General features: G+C 37.8%; 2 protein-coding genes across 5 annotated transcripts in view; both read right to left on the bottom strand.

Annotated features, from left to right (window-relative positions):
• sidt2 (SID1 transmembrane family, member 2) overlaps positions 1-6,649 on the bottom strand; it is a 31,292-nt gene extending 24,643 nt beyond the window's left edge. For 2 of the 4 annotated variants that reach the window (XM_022669160.2, XM_022669153.2), the window contains exons 1-2: positions 5,729-6,649; positions 1,559-1,680 (exon numbers count right to left, since the gene is read on the bottom strand). In XM_022669160.2, coding sequence (XP_022524881.1) covers positions 1,559-1,680; positions 5,729-5,995 — 389 coding nt within the window. In that variant the 5' untranslated portion in view covers positions 5,996-6,649. The remainder of the gene's footprint in view (positions 1-1,558; positions 1,681-5,728) is intronic. The other 2 variants (XM_049466796.1, XM_022669167.2) reach the window with 1 other exon arrangement.
• Positions 6,650-8,777: 2,128 nt separating this feature from the next.
• On the bottom strand, positions 8,778-20,053 carry LOC103030597 (platelet-activating factor acetylhydrolase IB subunit alpha2). Its single transcript, XM_007233939.4, has 6 exons — positions 19,800-20,053; positions 19,117-19,198; positions 17,177-17,266; positions 15,338-15,454; positions 15,132-15,254; positions 8,778-13,891 (listed from the first exon to the last, which is right to left on the bottom strand). Exons 2-6 carry the CDS (start codon positions 19,195-19,197, stop codon positions 13,613-13,615), a joined length of 690 nt encoding a protein of 229 aa, XP_007234001.2. The 5' UTR covers position 19,198; positions 19,800-20,053; the 3' UTR covers positions 8,778-13,612.
• Positions 20,054-25,896: the final 5,843 nt, after the last annotated feature.

The following is a 25,896-nucleotide window of genomic DNA, read 5'->3' on the forward strand; positions in this document are numbered from 1 at the left end:
TGTTAATTTCTTTTTTAATGGAGCTATTTTTGTAAGCAACACACATTTGTGGGATAAGCAGCAGAGCTGAGTATGTGGGCTACACCCATGAAAAATTAGCTAAATCTTCTGTGACATTGCCAAACAGCTTTTTCTGTTATACACTTGTTTTAAGCTTATGGTACCTCCAGGTGAGTATAGGCCCTGCTACAGTGGTCAGTAGGTGTCTGCTCCAAGAATCAGCATTATGTCATATTTGACTGATCTGGATAGGGCAACTCAAAGCTGGTGTTCAGCAAAACCAAGTTACCGCATTATTATTTGGAGCGAGCCCAGTAGTATCCTTTAGTACCAGTATCTCAAAACTGAAGGCCAAGTTCCATATAAAGGGAATTGGGCATCATAAGAGACCTATCCGGACAGGGTTAGTTTCTCAGGGGGACGTTCTTTTTCACAGTTCTACTTATGGATAAAACTCTTGTATCCGGACTGCAAAAAACAGGAGGACCAGTGAGTTTTTTGGCTTTTTCGGTCACATGACATCGCGTTCAATAGCCCTCCAACATGCCCTTGTGTTTACATGGATCTCCGTGGAAATGCATATCCAAAATGTAATTACGGTGAGTAGCAGTGGACAAATAGCTATTTTATTAAACGCGAGGTGACGGACGGGACTGAAACTACCGGAGGACCACGGAGTTCAGTGAAAAACGGTAGGTAATTCAGCCTGTTATTTTTTTCAAATTACCCCAGTACCGCCGGAGAAACTAATCCTGCCGGATAGGGCACTCTGCCAAACGCCAAGCGAGTCAACAGTACAATAATAAGCTGTCTGGCAAAAATTATTTGGCAATTTTTTTTTATTTTATAGGTGCAACCCACATACTGCTTCTCATTCCACAAATGAATGTGATTCCAACAGTATAACATTTGTTACAACAAAGAAATAATCTACTAGACACAAATTCTCTTACATTTTTACTATGTCTAATATGGGACATTAACTTGTCTCGTCTCACACAAAATAACATCTGTTCTCTCCCACAGCACAGAAACAGCGGCCTTATCAGAAACTGCTCTTATGCCAGAACACACAGTACACTAGTTATCTAATTCTGACTGTTATATCAGTGAATGTTACCTAGTACTCTGGGGCTAATGTGTTTGACATTACACATTTCCTTTATAACACCAGGCTTTAAACATTGATAACAGGACTGACTCCAGAGAACATGAGATCCATTTCTTTCAATAATAATAATTCGTCTGGTACATCAGAGTCCAGTCAAGAAGTGGACAGCACTTCCAGACATGGTGACCATAAAGCATAAGAGCTTGTTGCTGTGCTTCTCCAGTGAACATCGCTGTGTTCACTGTGCCAAACATTCACACAAAGCAATCCAAACTGTTCTCCTACATAGTTTCCCAATGGTGGAAAAAAAAAACTACCTTCCACTACCAGAGCAGGAGCATCCCTCGCTATCATAAAGAAGCTCCTAAAGACAGAGCTCTCCAAAGAGCACCTACTCTCCTAACACCTCTAACAAAGTAACAAGTCAGAAGGTACAGGTTTACTTACAGTCCGCGGAGGATGAGCGGAACCTGGAAAGAGAGGACAGCCTGCTTCTGCCGGATCACAAACAGGATGGGACTCTTCGTGCTCGCAGACAGCAGCTCCACTGACACTCTGACGCCCTCCGTCTACGACAACCAGGCAAAAAGAAACATCAGAGTTCGTTCAATTATCAGTGAATCATGATAAAAATCACTTATCGCAAAACAGCTTAACAGTAAATCAGAAAAAAAATCCATGTATACTAACATGTCTTAAACGCAAGGTGCAAGGTGGAACTGTTAATGAAGACCTTAATTTACATTTCCACCTTAAAAGAACAACCACCCAGGTTAGAGACAGTATAGCAAGATCAATACCTAAGCTGGTACATTTAAGGTGGACTGGAAAAAAAAAAAAAAAAAAAAGATTAACAACCCATCTTCTAACGGTCCAAGCTTTTATACATACGGTAATCTCCGGTCTTTCTGATTGAAGGATTAGATGGTCTGCTGGTCTTGCTGACCACTGGCCTCCCGGTCAACCAAAATGATCAACAAATCAACTTCAAATTGTCCTTTTTACATAACCCACTTTGCTCCTGGAGACTGTGTGGTTGAAGGTGTAAATGGAAGATCAACTAAACCATCAAACTCCAACAAAACATACCCCTATTTGGTATACCCTTATACCAAAAATCTCAGCTGGTTTGGTTGACAAACCTGAATGACCATGCTGTTTTATTCAACATGGTTTAAGTTTTTCATGTACCAGTTCCACTTTAAATGGAGAACCCCAAGATGGAATATTTAAGGTGGACTAAAAAGTTCAAACTGACCACCAAGCCAACTTCCAATTGTACTTTTACATAACTTAATTTGTTCCTAAAGACTGTGTGGTTAAAGAGTAAATGGAAGACCATCTTAACCATCAAACTTACATAAAAACACACCCTTGTGCTGAACACATCTAAGCTTTTTTTAACATGGTTTAAGGTTTTCCTGTACCAGTTCCACAATAAATGGAGAACCCTAAGCTGAAACATTTAAGGTGGACTGAAAAAGATATAAAATTACCAACATACCAACTTCCAATTGTCCTTTTTACATAACCCAAATTGTTCCTGTAGACTGTGTGGTTAAAGGAATAGAGGGAAGACCAACTAAACCATCAAACCTAAACCCTTATAAATGTCCAAATACTTGAAGGTTAAAGTATTTATTTCAGATGAACAGCAACAAGACTAAACTGGCACATTTAAGGTGGGCTGACACTTCAAACAAGATCAACAGCTAGTTACTTTAGTTAGTACATTAACTACAGTTGTGGTCAAAAGTTTACATACACTTGTAAAAAAACATAATGTTATGGCTGTCTTGAGTTTTCAATAAGTTCTACAACTCTTATTTTTCTGTGATAGAGTGATCGGAACACATACATGTTTGTCACAAAAAACAGTCATAAAATTTGGTTCTTTCATAAATTTATTATGGGTCTGCTGAAAATGTCACCAAATCTGCTGGGTCAAAAATATACATACAGCAACATTAGTATTTGGTTACATGTCCCTTGGCCATTTTCACGGCAACTAGGCGCTTTTGGTAGCCATCCACAAGCTCCTGGCAAGCTTCAGGTCGAATGTTTGACCACTCTTCTTGACAGAATTGGTGCAGTTCAGCTAAATGTGATGGTTTTCTTGCATGAACCCGTTTCTTTAGCACTGTCCACATGTTCTCAATGGGGTTTAAGTCAGGACTTTGGGAAGGCCATTCTAAAACCTTAATTCTAGCCTGGTTTAGCCATTCCTTTACCACTTTTGATGTGTGTTTTGGGTCATTGTCTTGTTGGAACACCCAACTGCGCCCAAGACCCAACCTTCGGGCTGATGGTTTTAAGTTTTCCTGCAGAATTTGGAGGTAATCCTCCTTCTTCATTATCCCATTTACTTTCTGCAAAGAACCAGTTCCACTGGCAGCAAAACATCCCCAGAGCATAATACTACCACCACCATGCTTGACAGTAGGCATGGTGTTCCTGGGATTAAAGGCCTCACCTTTTCTCCTCCAAACATATTGCTGGGTGTTGTGGCCAAACAGCTCAATTTTTGTTTCGTCTGACCAGAGAACTTTCCTCCAGAAGGTTTTATCTTTGTCCATGTGATCAGCAGCAAACTTCAGCCGAGTCTTAAGGTGCCTTTTCTGGAGCAAGGGCTTCTTTCTTGCACGGCAGCCTCTCAGTCCATGGCGATGTAAAACACGCTTGACTGTGGAGACTGACACCTGTGTTCCATCAGCTTCCAAATCCTTGCAGACCTGCTTCTTGGTGATTCTTGGTTGACTCTTGACCATCCTGACCAATCTCCTCTCGGCAGCATGTGATAGCTTGCGTTTTCTTCCTGATCGTGGCAGTGACACAACTGTTCCATGCACTTTATACTTGCGTATAATTGTCTGCACAGTTGCTCTTGGGACCTGTAGCTGCTTTGAAATGGCTCCAAGTGACTTCCCTGACTTGTTCAAGTCAATAATTCGCTTTTTCAGATCCACACTGAGTTCCTTTGACTTTCCCATTGTAGCTTTTGTAGCTGAGTCTAATCACTGGGTCAAATGAGCCCTATTTAAATGGGCTCATGAGAAGTCAACAGCTGTAGTCAATCAGAATCACTTACAAGAAGTGAAGAGGCCATGACATGAAGCTAATTTGATTGACACAACTCGCTACATCACCAAAATTGACAAATTTTGTTGCTGTATGTATATTTTTGACCCAGCAGATTTGGTGACATTTTCAGCAGACCCATAATAAATTTATGAAAGAACCAAATTTTATGACTGTTTTTTGTGACAAACATGTATGTGTTCCGATCACTCTATCACAGAAAAATAAGAGTTGTAGAACTTATTGAAAACTCAAGACAGCCATAACATTATGTTTTTTTACAAGTGTATGTAAACTTTTGACCACAACTGTATATACCCCACCTTGTTCCTAAAGACTGTGTGTGTAAAGAGGTAGATGGAAGACCAACTAAACCATCAAACTCAAACAAAACATACCCTTGTGCTAAAAAAAAATCTAAGCTTTTTTAACATGGTTCAAGGTTTTCATTTACAGTACCACTTTAAATGGAGAACCCTAAGTTGGAATAATTAAGGTGGACTAAAAAGATCAAACTGTTCACCAAACCAACTTCCAATTGTACTTTTACATAACTTAATTTGTTCCTAAAGACTGTGTGGTTAAAGAGTAATTGGAAGACCAACTGAACCATCAAACCTAAACCCTTATGATGTCCAAATACTTGAAGTTTAAAGTATTTATTTACAGATGAACAGCAACAAGACTAAACTGGCACATTTACGGTAGGCTGAACACTTCAAACAAGTTACTTTAGCTAGTAAATTAACTATAAACTCCAACTTGTTCCAAAAATCTAAGCTTTTTTTAACCTGGTTCAAGGTTTTCATTTACAGTTCCACTTAGCTGGAACATTTAAGGTGGATTGAAAAGATTAAAAATGATGAACGAACCAACTTGCAATTGTCTTTTTTACATAACCCAAAACTTTCCTGAAGAATGTGTGGTTGAAGGAGTAAATGGAAGACAGACTACACCATCAATATTAAACACATATCAACACATATTAAAAGTTTAAGGTATTTATGTACAGTTTCACTTTAAACCCTAAGCTAAGAACCCTAAGAACATTTAAGGTAGACTTAAAAGATCAAAATAATCAACAAACCAAGTTGTCCTTAATACATAACCCACTTTGTTTCTGAATACTGCGTGGTTGAAGGTGTAGATGGAAGGCCAACTAAACCATCAAACTCAAACAAAACATACCCTTGTGCTGGCCAAATCTAGGCTTATTTAACATTGTTCTAGAGAACCATAAGCTGGGACATTTAAGGTGGACTGAAAGGATCAAAATGATGAACAAACCAACTTCACTTTGTTCTTGGGAGACTGTGTGGTTAAAGGAGTAGATGGAAGACCAACTAAACCATCAAACCTACACAAAACATACCCTTATGACGGACAAATATTTAAAGTTTAAGGTATTCATTTAGAACCACCCAGTTTAGAGATGTACAGTAAGAACAATACTGAACTGGCACATTTAAGGTGGACTGAACAGTTCAAACAAGTTCAACAGCTGGTTATTTTAGCTAGTATATTAAGCATATACCCCACCTTGTTTCTGGAGACTGTGTGGTTGAAGGAGTAGATGGTCTGGTTGTGGCTGGTCACTGTGTCCTGGTAAGGCACACCAAACTGGGCATCTTTCTGGACCACGTCGCTGGACTCGGAGCTGACCCAGTGCAGGGTAAACAGCAGAACCGTGAGAAACCTGGTGAGGAAACTGGTGGAACAGAGGCTTGGAGAAAGTCTGGGTTTGGATTTCCAGCATTTGGCCATCGTGTCTCCTTTATTTAGTGAGAAACTGGAAGCGAGGAACATCAAAATTCGCAATTAAGCTTGTTTTCTGGGAGAGAAACAAGCTTAACATGGGGAGAAGGTAGATTTGGGAGGTTTTAGGACCAAAAAACATGGATAGTGAAATGACAAACGACGAAAAGACCAGGAAAGATGATGTTATTTAGGTCATAAAGTCATGTTTTCGTAAAGATGTTATTATTGTGGCTCCTTCAGACTAGCCTGTGACCAGCTGAAGCTAACCTATAGAGCTAGGCTGCATATCTCCACGTATAGAGAGCTACATGAGCTTAGCTAGCAGCTTCAACTAACAAACAATCACGAATATAACGATATTAAAGCCTCAGAATGCGATATCAGCACGATTAAACCTCGACAAAGCCTCCCAAGGTCCAAAAAACAGCTTCAACCAGCTCCTACAGTCCTCTGAAACGTTAGGACAGGCTCAACGGCTAAAAACAACAGCAGCAGCTAACGTTAGATTATGTTAGCACAGCGAGCTAAACCAGTTCCAAACGCCTCAAAAACCCTCCTCAGATCCTCAGCATGAAAGAGAATCCCTCAAAAAGCAGCAGAACTTCCCAGTTCCCAACAAATCCTCCCAGTTCAGCTGCTGGAGCGGTTTACCTCAGCTAACCATCGCTCCTCGCCTCCTTCTGCTCTCTGCTGGAGATCATCACAACATATGGGCTCCGTTCATTCTGTTCTACAGCGCCCCCACACGCTAAACACAGTCAGCACAGTAAACAACCTACTCAACACAGTAAACAGCACACCCAACACAGTAAATATACCCAACACAGTAAACAACATAGTCAACACAGCAAACACAGTAAACGATATACCCAACACAGTAAACAGCACACCCAACACAGTAAACAACATAGTCAACACAGCAAACACAGTAAACGATATACCCAACACAGTAAACAGCACACCCAACACAGTAAACAACATAGTCAACACAGCAAACACAGTAAACGATATACCCAACAAAGTTAACAGCACACCCAAAACAGTAAATATACCCAACACAGTAAACAACATAGTCAACACAGCAAACACAGTAAACGATATACCCAACACAATAAACAGCACACCCAACACAGTAAATATACCAACACAGTAAACAACATAGTCAACACAGCAAACACAGTAAACGATATACCCAACACAGTAAACAGCACACCCAACACAGTAAAAAAAACGGGAAAAAACATACTCAACACAGTAAACAACATATCCAGCACAGTAAACACACCCCAACACAGTAAACAACATACTCAACACAGCAAAAAAAGCATACTTATCACAGTAAACAACATATCCAGCACAGTAAACATACCCAACACAGTAAACAACATACTCAACACAGTAAAAAACATCCTTAACACAGTAAACCAGGTACCCAACACAGTAAAAACGAATCCAGCACAGTAAACATACCCAACACAGTAAACAATATACTCAACACAGTAAAAAAAACATAACCAACACTAATAAATATACCCAACACAGTAACCAGAATACCCAACACTGAAAACATACCCAATACAAAAAACTACATCCCAGACACTGAAAATAAATTCTTAAATATTATTATTTAAAATACAAATTGTCCTCATGCTATTAGCATAGCCACCACTTAACTATTTTTTATGTTTTCACTAATTATATTCTAAAAACGTATTTGTTACTTTCAGTCCTGTTACTCAAAACATAAATAGTAACATAAATGAATGCCGGTAACAGGAATTAGTGCCAGTAACAGGAGTAAGAGCAAGTAACAGGAGTGAGTCCCAGTAACAGGAATGAATTCAAGTAACAGGAGTGAGTACCAGTAACAGTAGTGAGTGTCAGTAACAGGAGTGAGTACCAGTAACAGTAGTGAGTGTCAGTAACAGGAGTGAGTCCAATAACAGTAGTAAGTGCCAGTAACAGCATTGAGTGCCAGTAACAGTAATGAGTTCCAATAACAGGAGCGAGTTCCAGTAATAGGAGTGAGTTTTAGTAACAGGAGTGAGTGCCGGTGACAGGAGTAAGTCCCACTAACAGGAGTGAGTCCCCGTGACATGAGTGAGTTCCAGTAACATGACTGAGTATTTTCCCCTGGTTTATTGATTTATTAATGTGAATATTAGTTAGTGTAAAGCACATTTTTTCAATTCTGTTTGGTTTATCATTAATCCATTTGTTTAATAAATTGCATGACAATAAATGTAATGCATTTCAGGTTTGGGTCTTCTTGAAAAGATACAAATGACTTTGCAAAATACAATGTGCATGCATATATAGTGATTTTTTTTGTCATAAATATAAATTATTTGAACATGCAGTTAACCATTACTTTAAAATAAATTCTTTATTGAGAGAAAACTTTTTTTTAAACATGCTTTTTAAATGTCTCATGAGTTTTGGTAAGAGGACTGAGAAAAATGTAACCTTGTAGAAAATGTAAAGCTGCCCGAGATTGACCAGTATTTTTTTTAAATAGTTAAATATATGTGTTATTAGATTGAGAGTTAACAAAAAAAAGTTTAATTTGGAGGAGTTACAACAAGCAAATGGCACCCATTCAGTGGAATGGTCCATACAATGTAGACAGTGTTGCTTAAAGTAAAAGTTAACATTTATATACGTGTATTAATGTGTAAATTCAGAAATTAATTTGTTAAAGAATATTGTGACAGCAAATAAACTATGCTGTGACACAAAAAGACATTAACATATACTGTAAATTGATATTGCTTCATTTAAACACAGAAAAGCAAAAAAATATATCAGACAAACTTCAGTAACAGCAGCAGAGTTTCACCATCCTTTATTTAAAAAGCTTCCAGTGAGAGTTTAGCTAAACATCCTGGTCTACAGCTGACCACGCTCCTTAAACAAACATTTAGCCAACATTCACACACACACACACACACACGATATTACAGGCACATTAAGCCAAACAGATCACGAGAAAACTTTTATAATACCAGTACAAGTGCTGGTAGCACACACTTACACGTATACACACACACCCACTTGCTCCCAGGTAAAAGTGCAAGCTCAATACAGGGACTTCCGACACATCAAACAAAGTGTAACATCAGCATATTAGTGTTGTGCAGTGCTGCAATAATAAGCTTCTGCTTGTTAAGATAAAGACACTTCAGCAATTCATTACGCACTGGATGACTGATTAAGGCTACTGTGACTTAAAGCATTACACCAACATTTCTCAGCACAAACATACATTTTCATACATGTGCTTTATATATACTCAAAAAAAAAACAAGAAAAAAAAATCAGTCAGCTTAAAATGTGCTAACAATAGTCTTTAAAGTATTTTAGTCGGATTGCTGGAAATGGATTAAAGTGACAGTATGTAAATTTGGGGTTTAGGATTTAGAGATCTCTTTTGTAACAATGTGTAATTGGACCGAGTATAAGGAGTATGAGTACTTTTAAAACGTGCATTGTGGTGCGTTTAGAATTTTTTGGTTACATTGTACAAAATCTCATATCGTATCGTATGCTATAATATTGAAACAAAAAATGTTACGTAAATGGAAAAAAAAACTCCATATGGTGATAATACTGTAGATATATATATAACTTTTATTTAGTTGGGGCACCAAATAATCCAGCGCTGCCATTGTGATTAGGGGGTTGCTGGTTCGAATCCCAGTCATGCAGCTTGCCATCAGCTGCCGGATCCCTGAGAGAGAGCAATCCCTGGTCTTGTTCTCTTTGGGTGGGTAGATGGGGCTTTTTTCCCTCATCACTCCTAGGGTGATGTGGATCAGCACAAGGCGCCTGTGAGCTGATGTATCGGAACCAAGTCACTGCGCTTTTCTCCGAGCAAGCTGCAATGCTACCATACTATAATAAGAGTCAATGGGAAGTTGCTTAAAATTTAAAAGTACTCTGACTCCATTATATTTTTACAATTTACTCTCCATTCTGTGCATCTAAATCATAGAACATGTTTTTTGATCCACTGATTTAAAACTTAATAGAGACAATGTTTACAACAGAGACCAATCATTAGCTGCTGTCCATTCTATACTACATGCATTTCATTTGGAAATCACAGGTTTTCTGATCTATTGGGTAGAAAAAACACTTCTTATAGTTATTAGTCTCATTAATTTGACTTGATTAACTTTGGAATGTCAGTAACGTGAGGGCCACAATTCTTTACAGAACAATATAAATCATTATAGAACAATAAAACTCAAATAAAAGAATAAAAAGATACAATAACATAGCACAACATGGAACACTGAGGACTGCAATCAGTCCTCATAGTCATTAAAGCTCCTCCTGCTTTAAAGCACAAGGTAAGCTACTGGTCATTTAGTAACTGAACATATATTTCTGTATATTTCACATTTAAAAGAACAATGCCATAGTTCTGAGTTCTGAAATAGGAGAAGCTTAAGAAATAATGATTTACACAGCCCACTCCCACAATTACCACAAATATAACCTATAGGTTTAGCTAACAATGTAGATTAACTATAGAAACCTAATATCCAACCGTTTGTATCCTTTTCTGTGATTTTTACTGAACTTTTGCTTTTTTGGAGACTGTTTTATTAGTTTTTATCTCACATTAGCTCCACTTTTTTGGAGACTGTTTTATTAGTTTTTATCTCACATTAGCTCCACATTAGTGTGGATGTGATATTTTTATTCACTGAAAGCACTGGTGTACAGTACATAAAGGTGCACAATATATTGTTTCAGCATTGCCATTGCAATGAATGGATATGCAATAGTCACATTGAAGGACATGCAACATTATAGGCAATGTCAATTTGTACCAAATACATCATATTACAAATATTATATAATTTCTGCTGCTTGATATGAAATGACAATCCAAAATGTTCTCATTTTCCATCGAAACATACAGTAATAGTCAAACTTTTGGACACGCCTCTTCTCATTCAGTGCGTTTTCTTGAAGCTCCAGCTCATCCCAAATCACAATATTTGCCATTTAGAGTGTTAATTTGCAGAAAATGAGAAATGGCTGAAATAACAAAAAAGATGCAGAACTTTCAGACCTCAAATAATGCTAAGAAAATAAGTTCATATTCATAAAATTTTCAGAAGTGCAGAAATCAATATTTGGTGGAATAACCCTGGTTTTAATCACAGTTTTCATGCATCTTGGCATCATGTGCTCTTCCACCAGTCTTACACACTGCTTTTGGAGAACTTTATGCCTTTACTCCTGGTGCAAAAATACAAGCAGTTTAGTTTGGTTGGATGGCTTGTGATCATCCATCTTCCTCTTAAGTATATTCCAGAGGTTTTCAATTTGGTAAAATCAAAGAAACTCGTAATATGTAAGTGGCCTCTTATTTTTTTCCAGATCTGTATAACCCTTAATTGTTTATATGTCTTTAATATTAATCTACCATGTAGAAAATAATTTAAACAAAGAAATAAAGAAAAACATTGAATGAGAAGGTGTGTCCAAACTTTGACCTCAGAACTAAAACATTTTCCAATGTGAGATTTTTTTTTCCCCAATATTGTGCAGCCCTTATGTACAGTAAACCAATTATAAACACAGTTCCACCCCTTTGCCGCTAGGGGCACTCTCCACTAACACAATTATATATACACATGGTGAAAGTATTGATTGTAAAGGAATGTGACAGGAGCTCCCTACTGGCTGTGTGATGCACTATGCGGCTATAAGGCTATATGAGCACAGGAAATAATGTAGTGTTCTTTGTAGGGCACCAAATAGGGAACAATTTGGGACGCAGCCTAACTATGGTATCTTTACCTTTATCTTTGGTTAAAGGCCTACTCCAACATTCTTCAACTTAACCTCTATTTGCAGCATATATGTAGAATATACTCGACTACCAACAGAATGCTTTGGAAATTCAGTTCTTATAGAAGTCAATGGGCAGATGCTGAACTCAATCTCAGCACAATGTTCATCTGTATTTTAATCTATTCAACACTTAATTGGATGGTGTTTATAGGTTAAGCTGCATATATGTACACTGATTGTTTGAAATAAGCTCTGCCTACTGGCCATACAAGTATTTGAGAGTGCTTTCACACCTACCCTGTTTGCTACAAGCCAAAATAGCAAGCTTGAAATGTGCCATGAACCACAGTTTTGTGTTTGTTACATTGCATATACAGTATTCGATCCGGTTAGTTTCGGTTTCACACTGCAGTTTAGTGAGAAGTCTCTCTATACTTCCAATTAATAATTGGTTCGTAGAATGTTAGTTATGATAGAATTGGGCGAGTTGCTTTACTTTCAGGTGTTGTGCTGAATTCTTGCTATCTGTGATAATCTGTGCACCTCACGGCAGAATGAGTATGAAAGACTTTCCTCAGATTCCTTTTATTTCTTGTAATTTTGTATAATTTTTGTTCCCCCCCCCCCAATCAGTCAGGCACCGTCTCTTTTTGAATTCCTGCTGATGCAGCATTGCCGAGTAGCATCACAGTGCGCTCGGAGAAAAGCACACCGACATGGTTCTGATACATCAGCTCGCAGATGCCTTGTGCTGATCGACATCACCTTAGGGGTGATGAGGGGAAAGAGCGCCATCTAGCCGGAAGCTGATGGCAAGCTGCATTACCAGGATTTAAACCGACCATAGTGGCGGATATTTCTTTTATTTCTGTTTATAAACAAGGGAGTAATCTACTGTTACAGTAAATACATGAACTTCCATTTGTGTTCACATTGCATAAGTAAATACAAGAAGAAGCTTCTTTTTTTCTGGGCTAGCACTTTCATTTACAGCAGCATTTAGCATTGAGATGAAAAATTGAGATGATGTTTATTCATAACTGTATTATTAGTAATATATGTGCAATAAAGCAAGTTTAGCTCAAACTTGTTGCATACATTACAACCACTCAAGAGTTTATTGGAGACCAGATCGTAACCACCTCCTCTAATGGATTGTTACAATCCATCTGCATCAGAGCATGATTAAGGTATACACCAATGCTTTTCAATAGTTTGGACTTTCTGACCAATTACAGGAAGACTATAGTCAAAGGCCAATCTGTTTGAATGTAAAGAGACCAAAATACCCTAAATTGAAGGTCTAACTTCCATGTGAACACCATCATTTAAATTACTGATACAATCTTATGAACAGTTTTTAACGTTTGGCTTAAAAAACGCACAAAACAACTTAATATTCCAGCTTATTATGGCTACTGTGCCTGCGCAGATCTCCACAGCGAGAGGAGGCCTCCACACCAGCACACCTAAAAAGAAGAACAATCTGCCTGTCCTTCATATGCACGCAACACTGACAATCCTGGTAATTGCTATATCTACTGTAACTGTAGATTACCCTTTATTTAGACACAGGGGAATGGTTACGCTCATTTTGCTGTGCAATACCCACAATTTCACTTTGACGGTCACATATTTTTTACATTTATTCATGAAATTCAGCATCTGCCCACTGGATTCAATTATGTGTGTGTTACTTTTAATCCCAAACTGCTATGGTCTGTGGTAACCGATTGTACCCTACAGGTGCAGCATGTGGAGATTGGGTTGAAACATGTACTGTAGTATGGAGTATTCCTTTAATATGTCCTGTCATACTCTACATCTATGTCTCTATGTCTCTCTTTATCTTTAAGGTAAGGTGGTCTGTTTCTCGTCGGGGGTCTCCTCCAGTATCTGCAGCAGCAGATCGTGCAGTGGCCGGGCCACCTTTCGATATCCAGCTGAGGTGAGGTGCAGGTAGTCGAACATGTCCCGGGACGAGATGGTTCCGTCTGAGTGGGTGAAGCCTGAGCTGAGGTCTAGAAGCTGGACTGAACTTAGTCTGGATGCCGAAGCCCGCAGGAGATCGTTCACCTTAGCGTTCTTCTCACGCAGGGGGTTTTGCCGTTCTCCACGAGGCAAGAGACCCTGAGAGAGAGAGAGAGAGAGAGCTTAAATTCAGTGGTTTTTCATCATATTTAAAATGTTATGGACTGTAGATTTATAGTACAGCCATCCAAACTAATAAAGAAAAACATATGGAATTATTAAAAAACTAATTGTTAAACAAACCAGCATCTCCTGCATAGATGACAGTTTTTCTCATCTTGGCTGGATTTTCTCAGTTAGCTTTATGAGGCTTTCAATTAACAGCTGTGCTGAACTCCTCAAGAGTTAATTTCTGGAATTTCGTCCCCTCTTAATGTGTTTGAGAGCATCAGTTGTAAAGTTGTGAAGAGGTTGAGTTACAGGTATACAGTGAATAGCTCTATTCAAATAATTTTCTAATCCATATTATCGCAAGAACTTTCCCTAACTAGGGAAAAACAAAAAAAATACTTTAAAAAATGAAGGTCAGTCAATCTAAAACATTTCAAGATATTTAAAATTATCCTTCAGTGCAGTCAAAAAGACCATTAAACATGTTATGATAAAACTGGCTCTCGTCAGGACCACACTAGGAAAGGAAGAGCAAGTTAGCCACTAACCATGCTAAGTGCTAACTCTTTCACCGTTCAGAGGCGAATACATCAGATTGTAACCTGCCGCTAACTTTGGCAAGCACTGCTGGAGCAGCATTAGCATTACTTGCTAATCATTCTAAGCGGAAGTACATCGGACTGTAGTCTGCACAATTACCGTATTAAAACAAGCTACGTGGGATGAACAGCTACTTAATATCACCCTGGCTTACCGGTACACTCATAGTTCCTCAGTGTAGTGCTGTCGGGCGGCTGTTGAGCACAATTAGCCGCTAATCAATAGCGATAATACAGAGAGTATTTTGGTTTGTTGTTTAACACTTCACTACAAGTCACTACAAGATCAAATGAATAAGAGTTAACCTGCAGTGAACAATATTGGTTGAGAAATTATGTTAAACTGACAGCAATAAATCCATCATTCGTAGTATTTGTTTATTTAGAAAACTTTTACGCTCTTCAGTAATACATATATAGTGAAGTATCATAGAGAATCAATTTGTGATATATACTGTGATATATCGAGTATCGTATAGTCACAGTATCATGATATCATTGTTATCTGGGGCAGCATATCGTGATAATATTGTATCATGAGATGTCCTGTGATTCAATCCCCTACTACTAGATGCTATTAGAGCAAAAACATGTACATAAAACCCCCACACAGACACACAGTTCCTCACCAGCAGGATGATCTTGGTGTGCGGTATTTGATTGATGAGCAGCTGGACGATCTCCATCACTCCTCCGGATACCTGCTCCGCAGTGTGCTGGTAATTAGTGGTGCCGACCCAAACCACCACCACCTGGGGGCGACAAACAGCTCAGGATTCCTCTCAACCCCGACCACAACTCGGCTCTAACTGATCCTGGACCTCCCTCTCCTCACCTTGGGTTTGATGTTGTGCAGCTCCCCGTTCTGCAGTCTCCACAGCACGTTACAGGTCGTGTCTCCAGCAATGCCGAAGTTCAACACATGCAGAGGAGAAAACAGCTCTTTCCATACCTGTAACACACACACACACACACACACACACAGACATACACAGACATACACACTTTTTGTGAGTTGACTTATCAACTCTATAACAACACCATAAAAATATAGTGTACAGCTTGGACAGCAGTGTATAGTTACTGTCTTCTAAAAAAAGAACTCTTATTAACGTATTATTTATTACTGCCTTTAACCTCTTGGTTGGTGCACAGGATGCTACTGGAATCCTCTTCCACTTCTTTATGACTACATCACAGAGCTGGTGGATGTTAAGACTCACAGATGCTCAATTAATTTAAGGTCTGGAGATACTACTTAGCCAGTCAATCATCTATATACAAGTCATATTGAAGTTTCATTTCTATGCTGTTGTCCCAATAAATATATATATTAACATATCTGCAGAAATGTAAGACATATCCTCACTTTTGGGAGATGCTGTATATTACTATAACAACTTACTGACTTAAGACTGCTAATAAAAAATATACTTTAGCCATGTTAATAACTAACCCTGGACCACATAAACTAATAACTGCTTATAACGAAATAAGGCTTGTCAATAACCACTTTAGAATTTGCTAATAACTGGCAAAGGGCTGCTATTATCTGCACTATGACTGCTAATGACCATTTTAGGACTGCTAATAACCAGCCTAAGTCTGCTAACAACCAGTTTAGGACTGCTAACAACCAGCTTAATACTGCTAATAATCAGCTTAAGACTGCTAGAAAACCAACTAAGGACTGCTTATATCCAGACAAAGACTTCTAATAAGCATCGTAAGACTGCTAATAACCAGCTTATGACTGCTAATAACCAGCTCATTGGGGCTCTGGTGGGGGTTTAGGATTCTTTATTGTGGTGTCACAATAAAGGAGTATCCACACGCCTTGTAAACAGCAAATGATTTCTGACACCAAACTCTTTCAACTGATTCACAGTAAACAGACTGATCGATTTTTTGGGGTCTGGAGTGTTTATAGGAACAGTCGAGACTAGGGGTGGGCAATATGGTCCTAAAATAATATCAAGATATTTCATGGTCTTTTCAAATAACCAGCTTAAGACTGCTAACAATCAGTTTAAGACTGCAAACAACGAGCTTAAAACTGCTAATAATCCGCTTAAAACTGCTAATAACCAGCTATGGACTGCTAATATCCAGATAAAGACTTCTCTAATAACTGTTAATAACCATCTTAAGACTTCTAATGAGCATCCTGACGGCTGCTACTAACCATCTTAAGACTGCTAATAACCAGCTTAAGACTGCAAATAACCAGCTACTGGCCTAAACTGCAGCTCAACCAGCAGACCGAAATAGTGTTTCTTCAACTGATCTTGTTGGTGGGGCTCTGGTGGGGGTTTAGGTTTCCTTATTGTGGCATCACAATAAGGGAGTATCCACACGCCAGAGTAGATATATAATGGGAAATAAGAACAGTCTGAATTTTCTTTGCGCAAAAAAAGTAGTACTCTGATGTAATAATTAGGGGTGGATGATATGGCTAGTTATTTCAGGGCATAATATATCATTCACAATATTTAAAAATGTTGCCAATATTATTGCGTATGATACAATACGGCACACCCCTAGTCGAGACCCAAGTGGAAATATAAAAGCGCACAAAAAGGTGGACAGTAACCCTCCAGCAGCAAATCTACATTAACTGCAGCTTTAAGTGCAGCTCTGAAAGAGAGGATTTGCAGAATCATTGTGATCGTACCTCCTGCTGCTGCATCAGCTGCACCATCGAGTCTCCAACAAACAGCACGTCCGGCTCAGCATCCTTACACTCCTGCACAAAACGGTTGTGCTGAAACACACACACACACACATCAAATCACAGCACTACAGTAGTTCGTTTCAGCAAAGTGCTTTATAAAGCTTTTGACTGGGTGTGAATTCAAACATCTGGTGTGTAGGAGAACCAGCCTCTCTGAACTACAAGACCAAGGCCCAATCCCATCTCACCCTTTGGCCCTACCACCTAGCCCTACACCACTGTTTTGAACGTTCATTCCCAGGGGTAGGTAGGGTGTCCTGATTCTTGTTACCCTGGAGGTGGTAGGGCTATATTTAAAGTAAGTTAAGGTCTTTTAAAAACTTGCAGTAAATATATATATTTTATTAAGCTATTACTGGTACAAGACAATGTTACAATTAGGTATTAAAAATAAAGCTGGTATAGCAAAAAAAAAACACTAAGGTGAACATGTAAAGGGCCAATTGTGACCCCTGGGCTGTGAAACGCCTGGTCTGGTTTAATGAGTAGTTTCACTATGTTATGGCCATTTTTTTAATAACAAGCAAAAAAAATGTGTAGTATTTGCTGTCTGTTTAAATTATGTAGTAAACTAAAATCAACAAAAATTGAGATATTTGTTTTTCACTGGACAGCAATGAAATACTTTATCTTACTTAAGTAGAAATGTTGGTTATCCATACTTTACTACTTTTGCTTCTTACATTTTCACACAATTATTTGAACTTTCTACTCTTTAATTTCAGCTTGTTTTCATTAGAGTTCAATATATATATATATATATATATATATATATATATATATATATATATATATATATATATATATATATATATATATATATATATATATATATATGCAGCCTTTTCTGTCTGTTGCATATATACATATATATCAAATATATATATATATATATATATATATATATATATATATATATATATATATGATATATATATATATATGCAACAGACAGAAAAGGCTGCATATTTAAGGTGGAACAGAAAAATAAAATGAATGCTAATAAGAGCCCATTTAAGCTCCCAATCAGAGAGGAATTAAGAACTAGACCATAATCATTAATTGCTGCACCACATGCCCTCTTACTGAAGACATATTTGCATATATAGCTATATCTGTATCAGGTGATTGAAGGGTTTTCCCAATTCTTGGTTGGTTACCACTTCCTCTTCTAACTCTGTTCTAAGTGGAAGGGTTACACTTGAACACATGGGGTAGGGTCAAAAAAACAAAACAAGAAAGGGCCAAATGTCAACCTGCATGTGTTCATCTGTTTACTATTCCAGTTCTCATTTGTATGCATTCTTGGAAAAAAATTAAAGTGTGTGTGTGTGTGTGTCTTTTTTTCTAAAGGTGCTAAACTGTCCCACTTTGGTTGTGTGCACAGTTTGTTGCTATTCAAAAGTAATAATTTAATTCTCGCAAAATTGCAGCTTTTATTATAAAGAGTAAAACAAGCTCAGTTGGGTTGCACACATACACACACAGACACATACATAGACTGAAGATATGGATGGGTAATAATATGTAGGATGATCAACTGGTATGGACTTCTGAAGGAATGAAATGGACGGGCATGGGTGCGGGTATGGAAAGGTTTGGATGGATACGCTATAGATGGGCATGGGGAAACATGGGTATGTGTTTGGATGATGATGGGTGTATATACACAGGTGCATCTACAAACAAAAATGACTACAATCGAAAAGTGAAAATGTTGTGGATTATGGCTTACAGCCAATGAAAACCAAAAAGACAGTCTCAATATAAATTAGAATATTATATAAGACCAGTTATGGGACTCAAACACTACAGACTGAAAAGAGGTGTTACTGTGCCATGTGTAAGAGTGAACAACAGTAGGGCAGACATTAGCTTACCTGTGACATCCAGCGCGCATCTCCTTGCACATCTTCCACTGGTTCAGGATTTGCAGCCGGGTTCCTGTCCTCGTGGCTCATCCTATAATCAACAATAACAACCTCAACCCTAAAATCAACATCTACAATAAAGGGCCAATTGAGGTTATGACCCTTAATTTGTTTTGTATTGAAAAGCTAAAGGTTTGGACACACCTTAAATTCTGTGCTTTTCATTATTTAAAAATGTTCTGTATTGTAGATTAATACTAAAGTCATCCAAACTATAAATTAAAACATGGAATTATTTAGTAAACATAAAAGTGTCCAGCTTTAAGAGCCACCTAAATGCTTCACAGGGTATTTTGATTTGTTTAACAATTTTAAGTTACTACATGATTCCTTATGTGTTGCTTTATAGTCTGGATGACTTCAATATTCATTTACTATGTGGAGAAAAGTTATTATTAGCCAGTGCACATTGCACACATGCATGCAATGACATTAGCAGTAAACTGAAAGCTAAAATGCAGCAAATCTGGGGTGGCATGTATTAATGCATGCAAAAATGTAAGCTTGCATATAAGTGCAAACAAAATGCATGCATAATGTAACCTATGGCAGCCTGCTAAAAGAGTGCACGCCCCTTTTTGCAACAAAATAAGCACAATAACATGAAATGAATTGCAAGCACGCGCTCCTACCTTAGAGTCTGCGCAGCTTAGAAGTCTCGTGCTCGTGCTTTTCCCACACCTGCAGCTTTTCTTTACCCCTTTTTTCTACCCGAGATCTTTCCGCGTGCGCGTGCAGTCGTTGCGGTCGGTGTGTTTAGATGTTTTGCAAATCAGTTCGGATAATCAATACAATCCGCCACCAACAGTTCAGCATCGAGCTCGTGCACGCACACTTCCGCGCGCGCTGGCGTAGCACGCCCCGCCCAGCTGGATCATTTGCGTCAGCGTGCGTATGTGTGTGTATGTGCTTGCGTAGGTGTGAGTTTTTCGCGCTTTGTGGGTACCCAGTGTAATCAGCATCATATAAACCTGAATACTGAATACTAAGTGACACTGCTGTGATTATGGGTCTATTAGGACTAAAAATCAAACACCATTTCACTATTTTAAAATAAAAGTTAAAACTAGTATTTTAATTGTTACCAGAATATTACAGAAGGCCACAAAAACATCATGCATTTGGTAAATTTATGTCTTATTATTTTGAGATAGACAGTAGTTATTTTGAGATACTAAGTGATCTTTTTTGCATTTCAAAATAACAACTATCTTATATGAATGATTTAGTATCTCAAAATAATGACATCCCAAAATGATGACTTAGCATCTCAAAATAAGGACTTAGTATCTTAAAATAATGACTACTATCTCAAAATAATAACTTTGTATCTCAAAATAATGACTTAATTTCTTTTAAAATAATGATGTACCATTTCAAATTAATGATTTAGCATCTCGAAATAATGACTTATTTCAAAATTATGACTTAGCATCTAAAACAATGTACCTAATATCTCAAAAAAAAAATCAGAATCTCAAAATAATTACATACTTTCTCAGAATAACGACATAACATCTCAAAATAATGAGTTATTACCTGAAAATAATGACTAAAAAAACGACTTAATGTTTTAAAGTAATGACTTACTGTCTCAAAATAATGACGTAGTATCTCAAAATAACGAATTAACATCTCAAAATAGTGACTTATTATTTTCTTACTTTTCCTTATTTTAAGTAATCTAAATCAAAGCATGAAAAATCATCCATTAAGTTATTCTGCTTTTTGTGTTTAAAGTTTAGGACAAATAATCAGTCTTTATGAAGCCATATTTTAGTTTTAATTTTACTAAAAACAATTTACCTTACCTCTACCATTTTTAATTTCAGTATGATGTTCTATTTCTAAAATTATGAATTACGCCAGAGGTAATGAGAACACATCTTTCAAAAAGTTCCACTTTTGTCTCATCAGTGCACAAAATATTTACCCAAAGTCCTGGGGATCATCAAGATGTTTGTTGGTAAAAGTGAGACGGGTCAATGTGTTTATTTTGGTCAGCAGTTTTTTTTTATCTTGAAACTCTCCCATGAAGACCATTTTCACTCAGTATCTTTCTTATTATTGAATCATTAACAGTGACCTTAACTGAGGCGTGTGAGACCTGTAGTTTTTTAGATATTGTTTTGAGTCCTTTTGGGACCTCATGGATGAGTTGTCCACGTCCTTTTGGAGTAATTTGGTTGGCCGGTCACTCCAGGGAAGGAATATATATTGTATTTATTCAAGTTATCTTTGTTTTCCAGCTCCATGTTCTCAGTTTCAACGTTTTCCCTCATGCTAACAGAAACATCTTTCTGTAACTGGCGATTACTAAGCCCTGCAGGTGCTGAGTCAGGTGTGTTAGTGGGGAAATGTGCAGAGCCTTTGAGTCTTCAGGATTAGCGCTGTCCTAAATAATGCACACTGTGTGAGAGGCGGCTCAATAACAGCAGTAGCTGGAGCAGAGTTCACTGCTGATGGTTCACTGGTGCTCAATCCCACACCCTGTCCTGACTTCACTTTACACAATCCCACAGCCAGTTACTGCACTCTACAACACAATAAACCTTTACCCTGTAGCTAGAAGTAGCCTGATTCTGCAACAATTTAGCCTGCTAGATAGAGTTGGCCAGGCTATCTAAAACTGTTAGCCTGGGTTAGCCAGAATTGTTAACTAGAGTTAGCCTGGCTAACTAGACCTTGTAACTAAAGTTAGCCTGGGTTAGCCAGAATTAAAACTGTTAACTAGATTTAGCCTGGCTAACTAAAACTGTTAGCTAAAGTTAGCCTGGGTTAGCCAGAATTAAAACTATTAACTAAAGTTATCCTGGCTAACTAAAACTGTTAACTAAAGTTAGCCTGGGTTAGCCAGAATTAAAACTATTAACTAAAGTTATCCTGGCTAACTAAAACTGTTAGCTAAAGTTAGCCTGGGTTAGCCAGAATTAAAACTGTTAACTAGATTTAGCCTGGCTAGCTAAAACGGTTAGCTAAAGATTAGCCTGGGTTAGCCAGAATTAAAACTGTTAACTAGAGTTAGCCTGACTAACTGAAACGGTTAGCTAAAGTTAGCCAGAGTTTAAACTGTTAACTAGAGTTAGCCTGCTTAATTAAATTTGTTAGCTAAAGTTAACTAACTAAAACTTTTACACTAAAGCTAGTCTGGGCTTACAATGGAAACTGTTAACTAGAGTTAACCTGGTTAATTAAATTTGTTAGCTAAAGTTAACCTGGGTTAGCCAGAAATAAAAAAAATTAAGTACAGTTAGCTACAGCTCGCCAGGTTAATTAAGAATAACTAATTAAGAATTACTTCTGTCAAATTCAGGCTAATTCTAGCTAACTGTTATAATAACATAGGCTAAGTCTAGCTAACAGCTTTATTTAACCAGGCTATGTCTAACTAACAGTTTTAATTAACCAGGCTAACTCTTGCTAACAATTGTAATTAACCAGGCCAAGTCTAACTAACAATTTTCATTCACTAGGCTAACTCTTACTAACAGTTTTTATTACCCAGGCTAACTCTACCTGACAGTTTTAGTTAACCAGGCTAACTTTACCTAACAGGTTAAATTCTGTTTAATCCTGGCTAACTCTAGCTAAAAGTTTTAATTAACCAGGCTAAGTGTAGTTTTTATTTAAGCTATTTATCACTACCACCATATAGATCCACTGACCTTTACCACAATAGAAAATGACTGACCTCTACCACTATAGACCACTGCAGTAGTGCTTAATTCTGTAGTCTCTATTGCCCATATTTGGAGTTCCGCATCTAAGCTGACTTAATAATGGGCAGAACTAATTGGCTTTTCAAAAACGTGCCTTTATCACATTTTGTGGTAAATGAATATGTTTAGAACCTTATAAACTTTATTCTGTTTATATTTTAACATCACTAAATTGAGAGATTGTTTAAATGTCGGATTTAGAATAATGGTAGTTTTTAGCTAATGCTACAGCGCACAGAACTGATGTCACAGCACAGCGGCTCAGAATGCGAGGGGACTCACTTTAGTGTAATAACAGCGAATGGTGAAAAGTGGTATTTTTACAGCATATAACACACAACTGATCCAACTGATGAATAACTGCCCTCGCTAAGCTGAGATCGTTACAAAAGGAAACACTAAAACAAGTTTTGGTATTTCTGGCTTCTTATTTTAGTAAGCCACATTAAGCATTTTACTTGTAATAGGTTTGAGTGGTAAGAAAACCCATGCATGTTAAGCGTTTTATACTCTTCCCTTATTATTGTTTCTTCAGTTAGCTAGGTTAGCTCTGTTGTTCTGGGGGTACCGCTGTTCTGTTTGCATTAGTGTTTTCCTGCTGTAACAGTGTGTTTTTTAGGAAACCCAATTCATTCCACCCATTGAAATATATGGGCATAAAAACATGGTGCTCACTACAAAATGATGACACAAAGGCATTGGTCTACATAGAACCACTAGTTAAACCACTATTGCCATATAGAACTACGAATCACTATCACTATATATTACTACTGACCACTACCTCCATTTAGAACCACCAACCATCAAATGGAACTACCAACCACTACTACTTGCTATATAGAACCACTGACCACTACCATTATAAGCAGCTATGGATGGTAGCAGCACCACTAGTCAAACCACCAACCACTACTACTGACATATAGAACCACTATTATCAACAACCACCATATAAAACAACCAACCACTACTACTAGCTATTTAGAACCACTGACCACTACCACCATATGCAGATATTGATCGCCACCATCATATATTACCACCAACCACCACCTTTTAAAACCACTGACCAATAAATATAACTACCAACCACTACTAGTAGTTATACAGAACCACTGACCACCTCCACCACCAACAACATTTAGAACCACCAACTAAATCATCAGATGCAGCCACTGATCAATATCACCATATAGAACTATTGACCACCAATACTACCGTAACGAATTACTGATCACTACCACAATATATAGAAATCACTACCACCATATATACGTCCAACACTCATTGGTGTGGCACAGTATAGTCACCCAGACTGGGAATTGAACCCCAATCTTCCGCATGGTGTGGTAGTTAGCAGGTAGCGGTTTTATCCACTGTACCACAGCAGTCAACCTATAGATCCAACATCTTATATTACAGTGCACACCACCCAGAACCGACACACAGCCCACAAAGACAGGAATACACACCACCGTGCAGTGTGTGTGTGTGTATTTGTGATTGTAGGTTCTATGGATGTGAGGACCTGCTTGTTGTCATGGTAATAGTTATTTTTCTCAGCAGATTGGAGCAGAGCCAGTAAAACACCGCGTGCCCGGGTCTGCCCCCCTCTCTCTTTTAGGTGAATATCGATCCTCGTGCTGGATTTTAGCGCGACCACCACAGATATTAAAATGGTCTCCCCCTCTCACCGCAGTCTCACATTCACGCGCCACCTACCCACGGGCCCGCTCGCTCAGCGGTTGCCAAGGAGACCGGCGTACGCGTTCGAGGCCCTGGATGAGGTCATCGTTACGCTCGCGGTTGCCAACGGCAACATCCTAGAGAGGGCGCTGTTCGATTCTGTTTCAGCGAACCGACTCTTTCCAAAGGGTCCGTTTCAGTGAGTCGGTTGAGCCGATTCAGGCAGCGTAGAAGAAAGAAGCGAGATCGAGTCCGAAGCTCAACACTGAAACTTTAACACTAAAAAATATATAAATATGGTTCATTTAAAGGCTTTAACTGGTTGGGGCTCTTTTACATTAACTTTTCTACAATGCTCACCCACGAAAAAAAAGAATACTAATAATAACTATTATTATAATTATAGAAATAATAATAATAATAATAATAATAATAATAATAATAATAATAATAATAATAATAATAATAATAATTATTATTATTATTCACATTATGTCAACATAAAAAAATTATATTTAAAAATAAACATTTAAACATTAAAAAATAAAAAGTAGAACATGAAGCTCACACTAAAAGTATATAATAATAATAATAATAATAATAATAATAATAATAATAATAATAATAATAATAATATACACAATATATTATATTATGAAAATAGAAATATACATTTTAGATAGTATTATTTTTAGATAGTATAAACTAACATTACAAACTAACAAACAGGAGAAAAATACATGAATAAATGATAACAATAATCTCTTTCTTTTACATGCTGTATATGTTTTAAACAATATACTACTAATATAATACATTATTACTAAGATTATTATAATATAATAATGGAACAAATATTAGTGTACAGACAATACTTTTCTATATTTTTTATTTTAAATAATCTATAAATTGAATTATAGTTAAGAGGCCTTAGAAACTGGAATATTATAATCTAACATTCCTGGAAAAAATTCCATAGTCTAAATGACAAAGAAAACAGTGTATTTTTAACAAAAAGTGTGACAGTTGATTAGTTAAGAGCGGATATTCAAGTTAATGATTATAGAATCCGAATAAAGTGACGTCCAATAAAAGAAGCCTCGGTTCAGTTCAGTTCAGAATCAGTCGGCTCCCTTCGCCTTGCGGGGAGGGGGCGGGGCGCCGACGTAGCGGCAGGCGTGGCTACGCGCAATGGCGTAGCGGCGGTGGGCGTGTCCTCGGCGCTGCGCAAAGCGCTGCTTGTTGTTCCCCCCGCAGAGAGGCGAGAAGATGGCGGCCGTGTCAAGCGGAGGCGCTGCTGGCTCCGCCGCGGCCGGGATTC

This window comes from Astyanax mexicanus, chromosome 18 (genome assembly GCF_023375975.1).
Source record: "Astyanax mexicanus isolate ESR-SI-001 chromosome 18, AstMex3_surface, whole genome shotgun sequence".
NCBI classification, from domain to species: Eukaryota; Metazoa; Chordata; class Actinopteri; order Characiformes; family Acestrorhamphidae; genus Astyanax; species Astyanax mexicanus.

Coding starts and splice junctions, on each gene's coding strand:
- LOC103030597 (XM_007233939.4), bottom strand. CDS start 19,197: ATGAGCCACGAGGACAGGAACCCGGCTGCAAATCCTGAACCAGTGGAA. Junction 17,267..19,116: donor ATGCGCGCTGGATGTCACAG/GTAAGCTAATGT, acceptor TGTGTGTTTCAG/CACAACCGTTTTGTGCAGGA. Junction 13,892..15,131: donor ACACCAAGATCATCCTGCTG/GTGAGGAACTGT, acceptor TCTCTCTCTCAG/GGTCTCTTGCCTCGTGGAGA.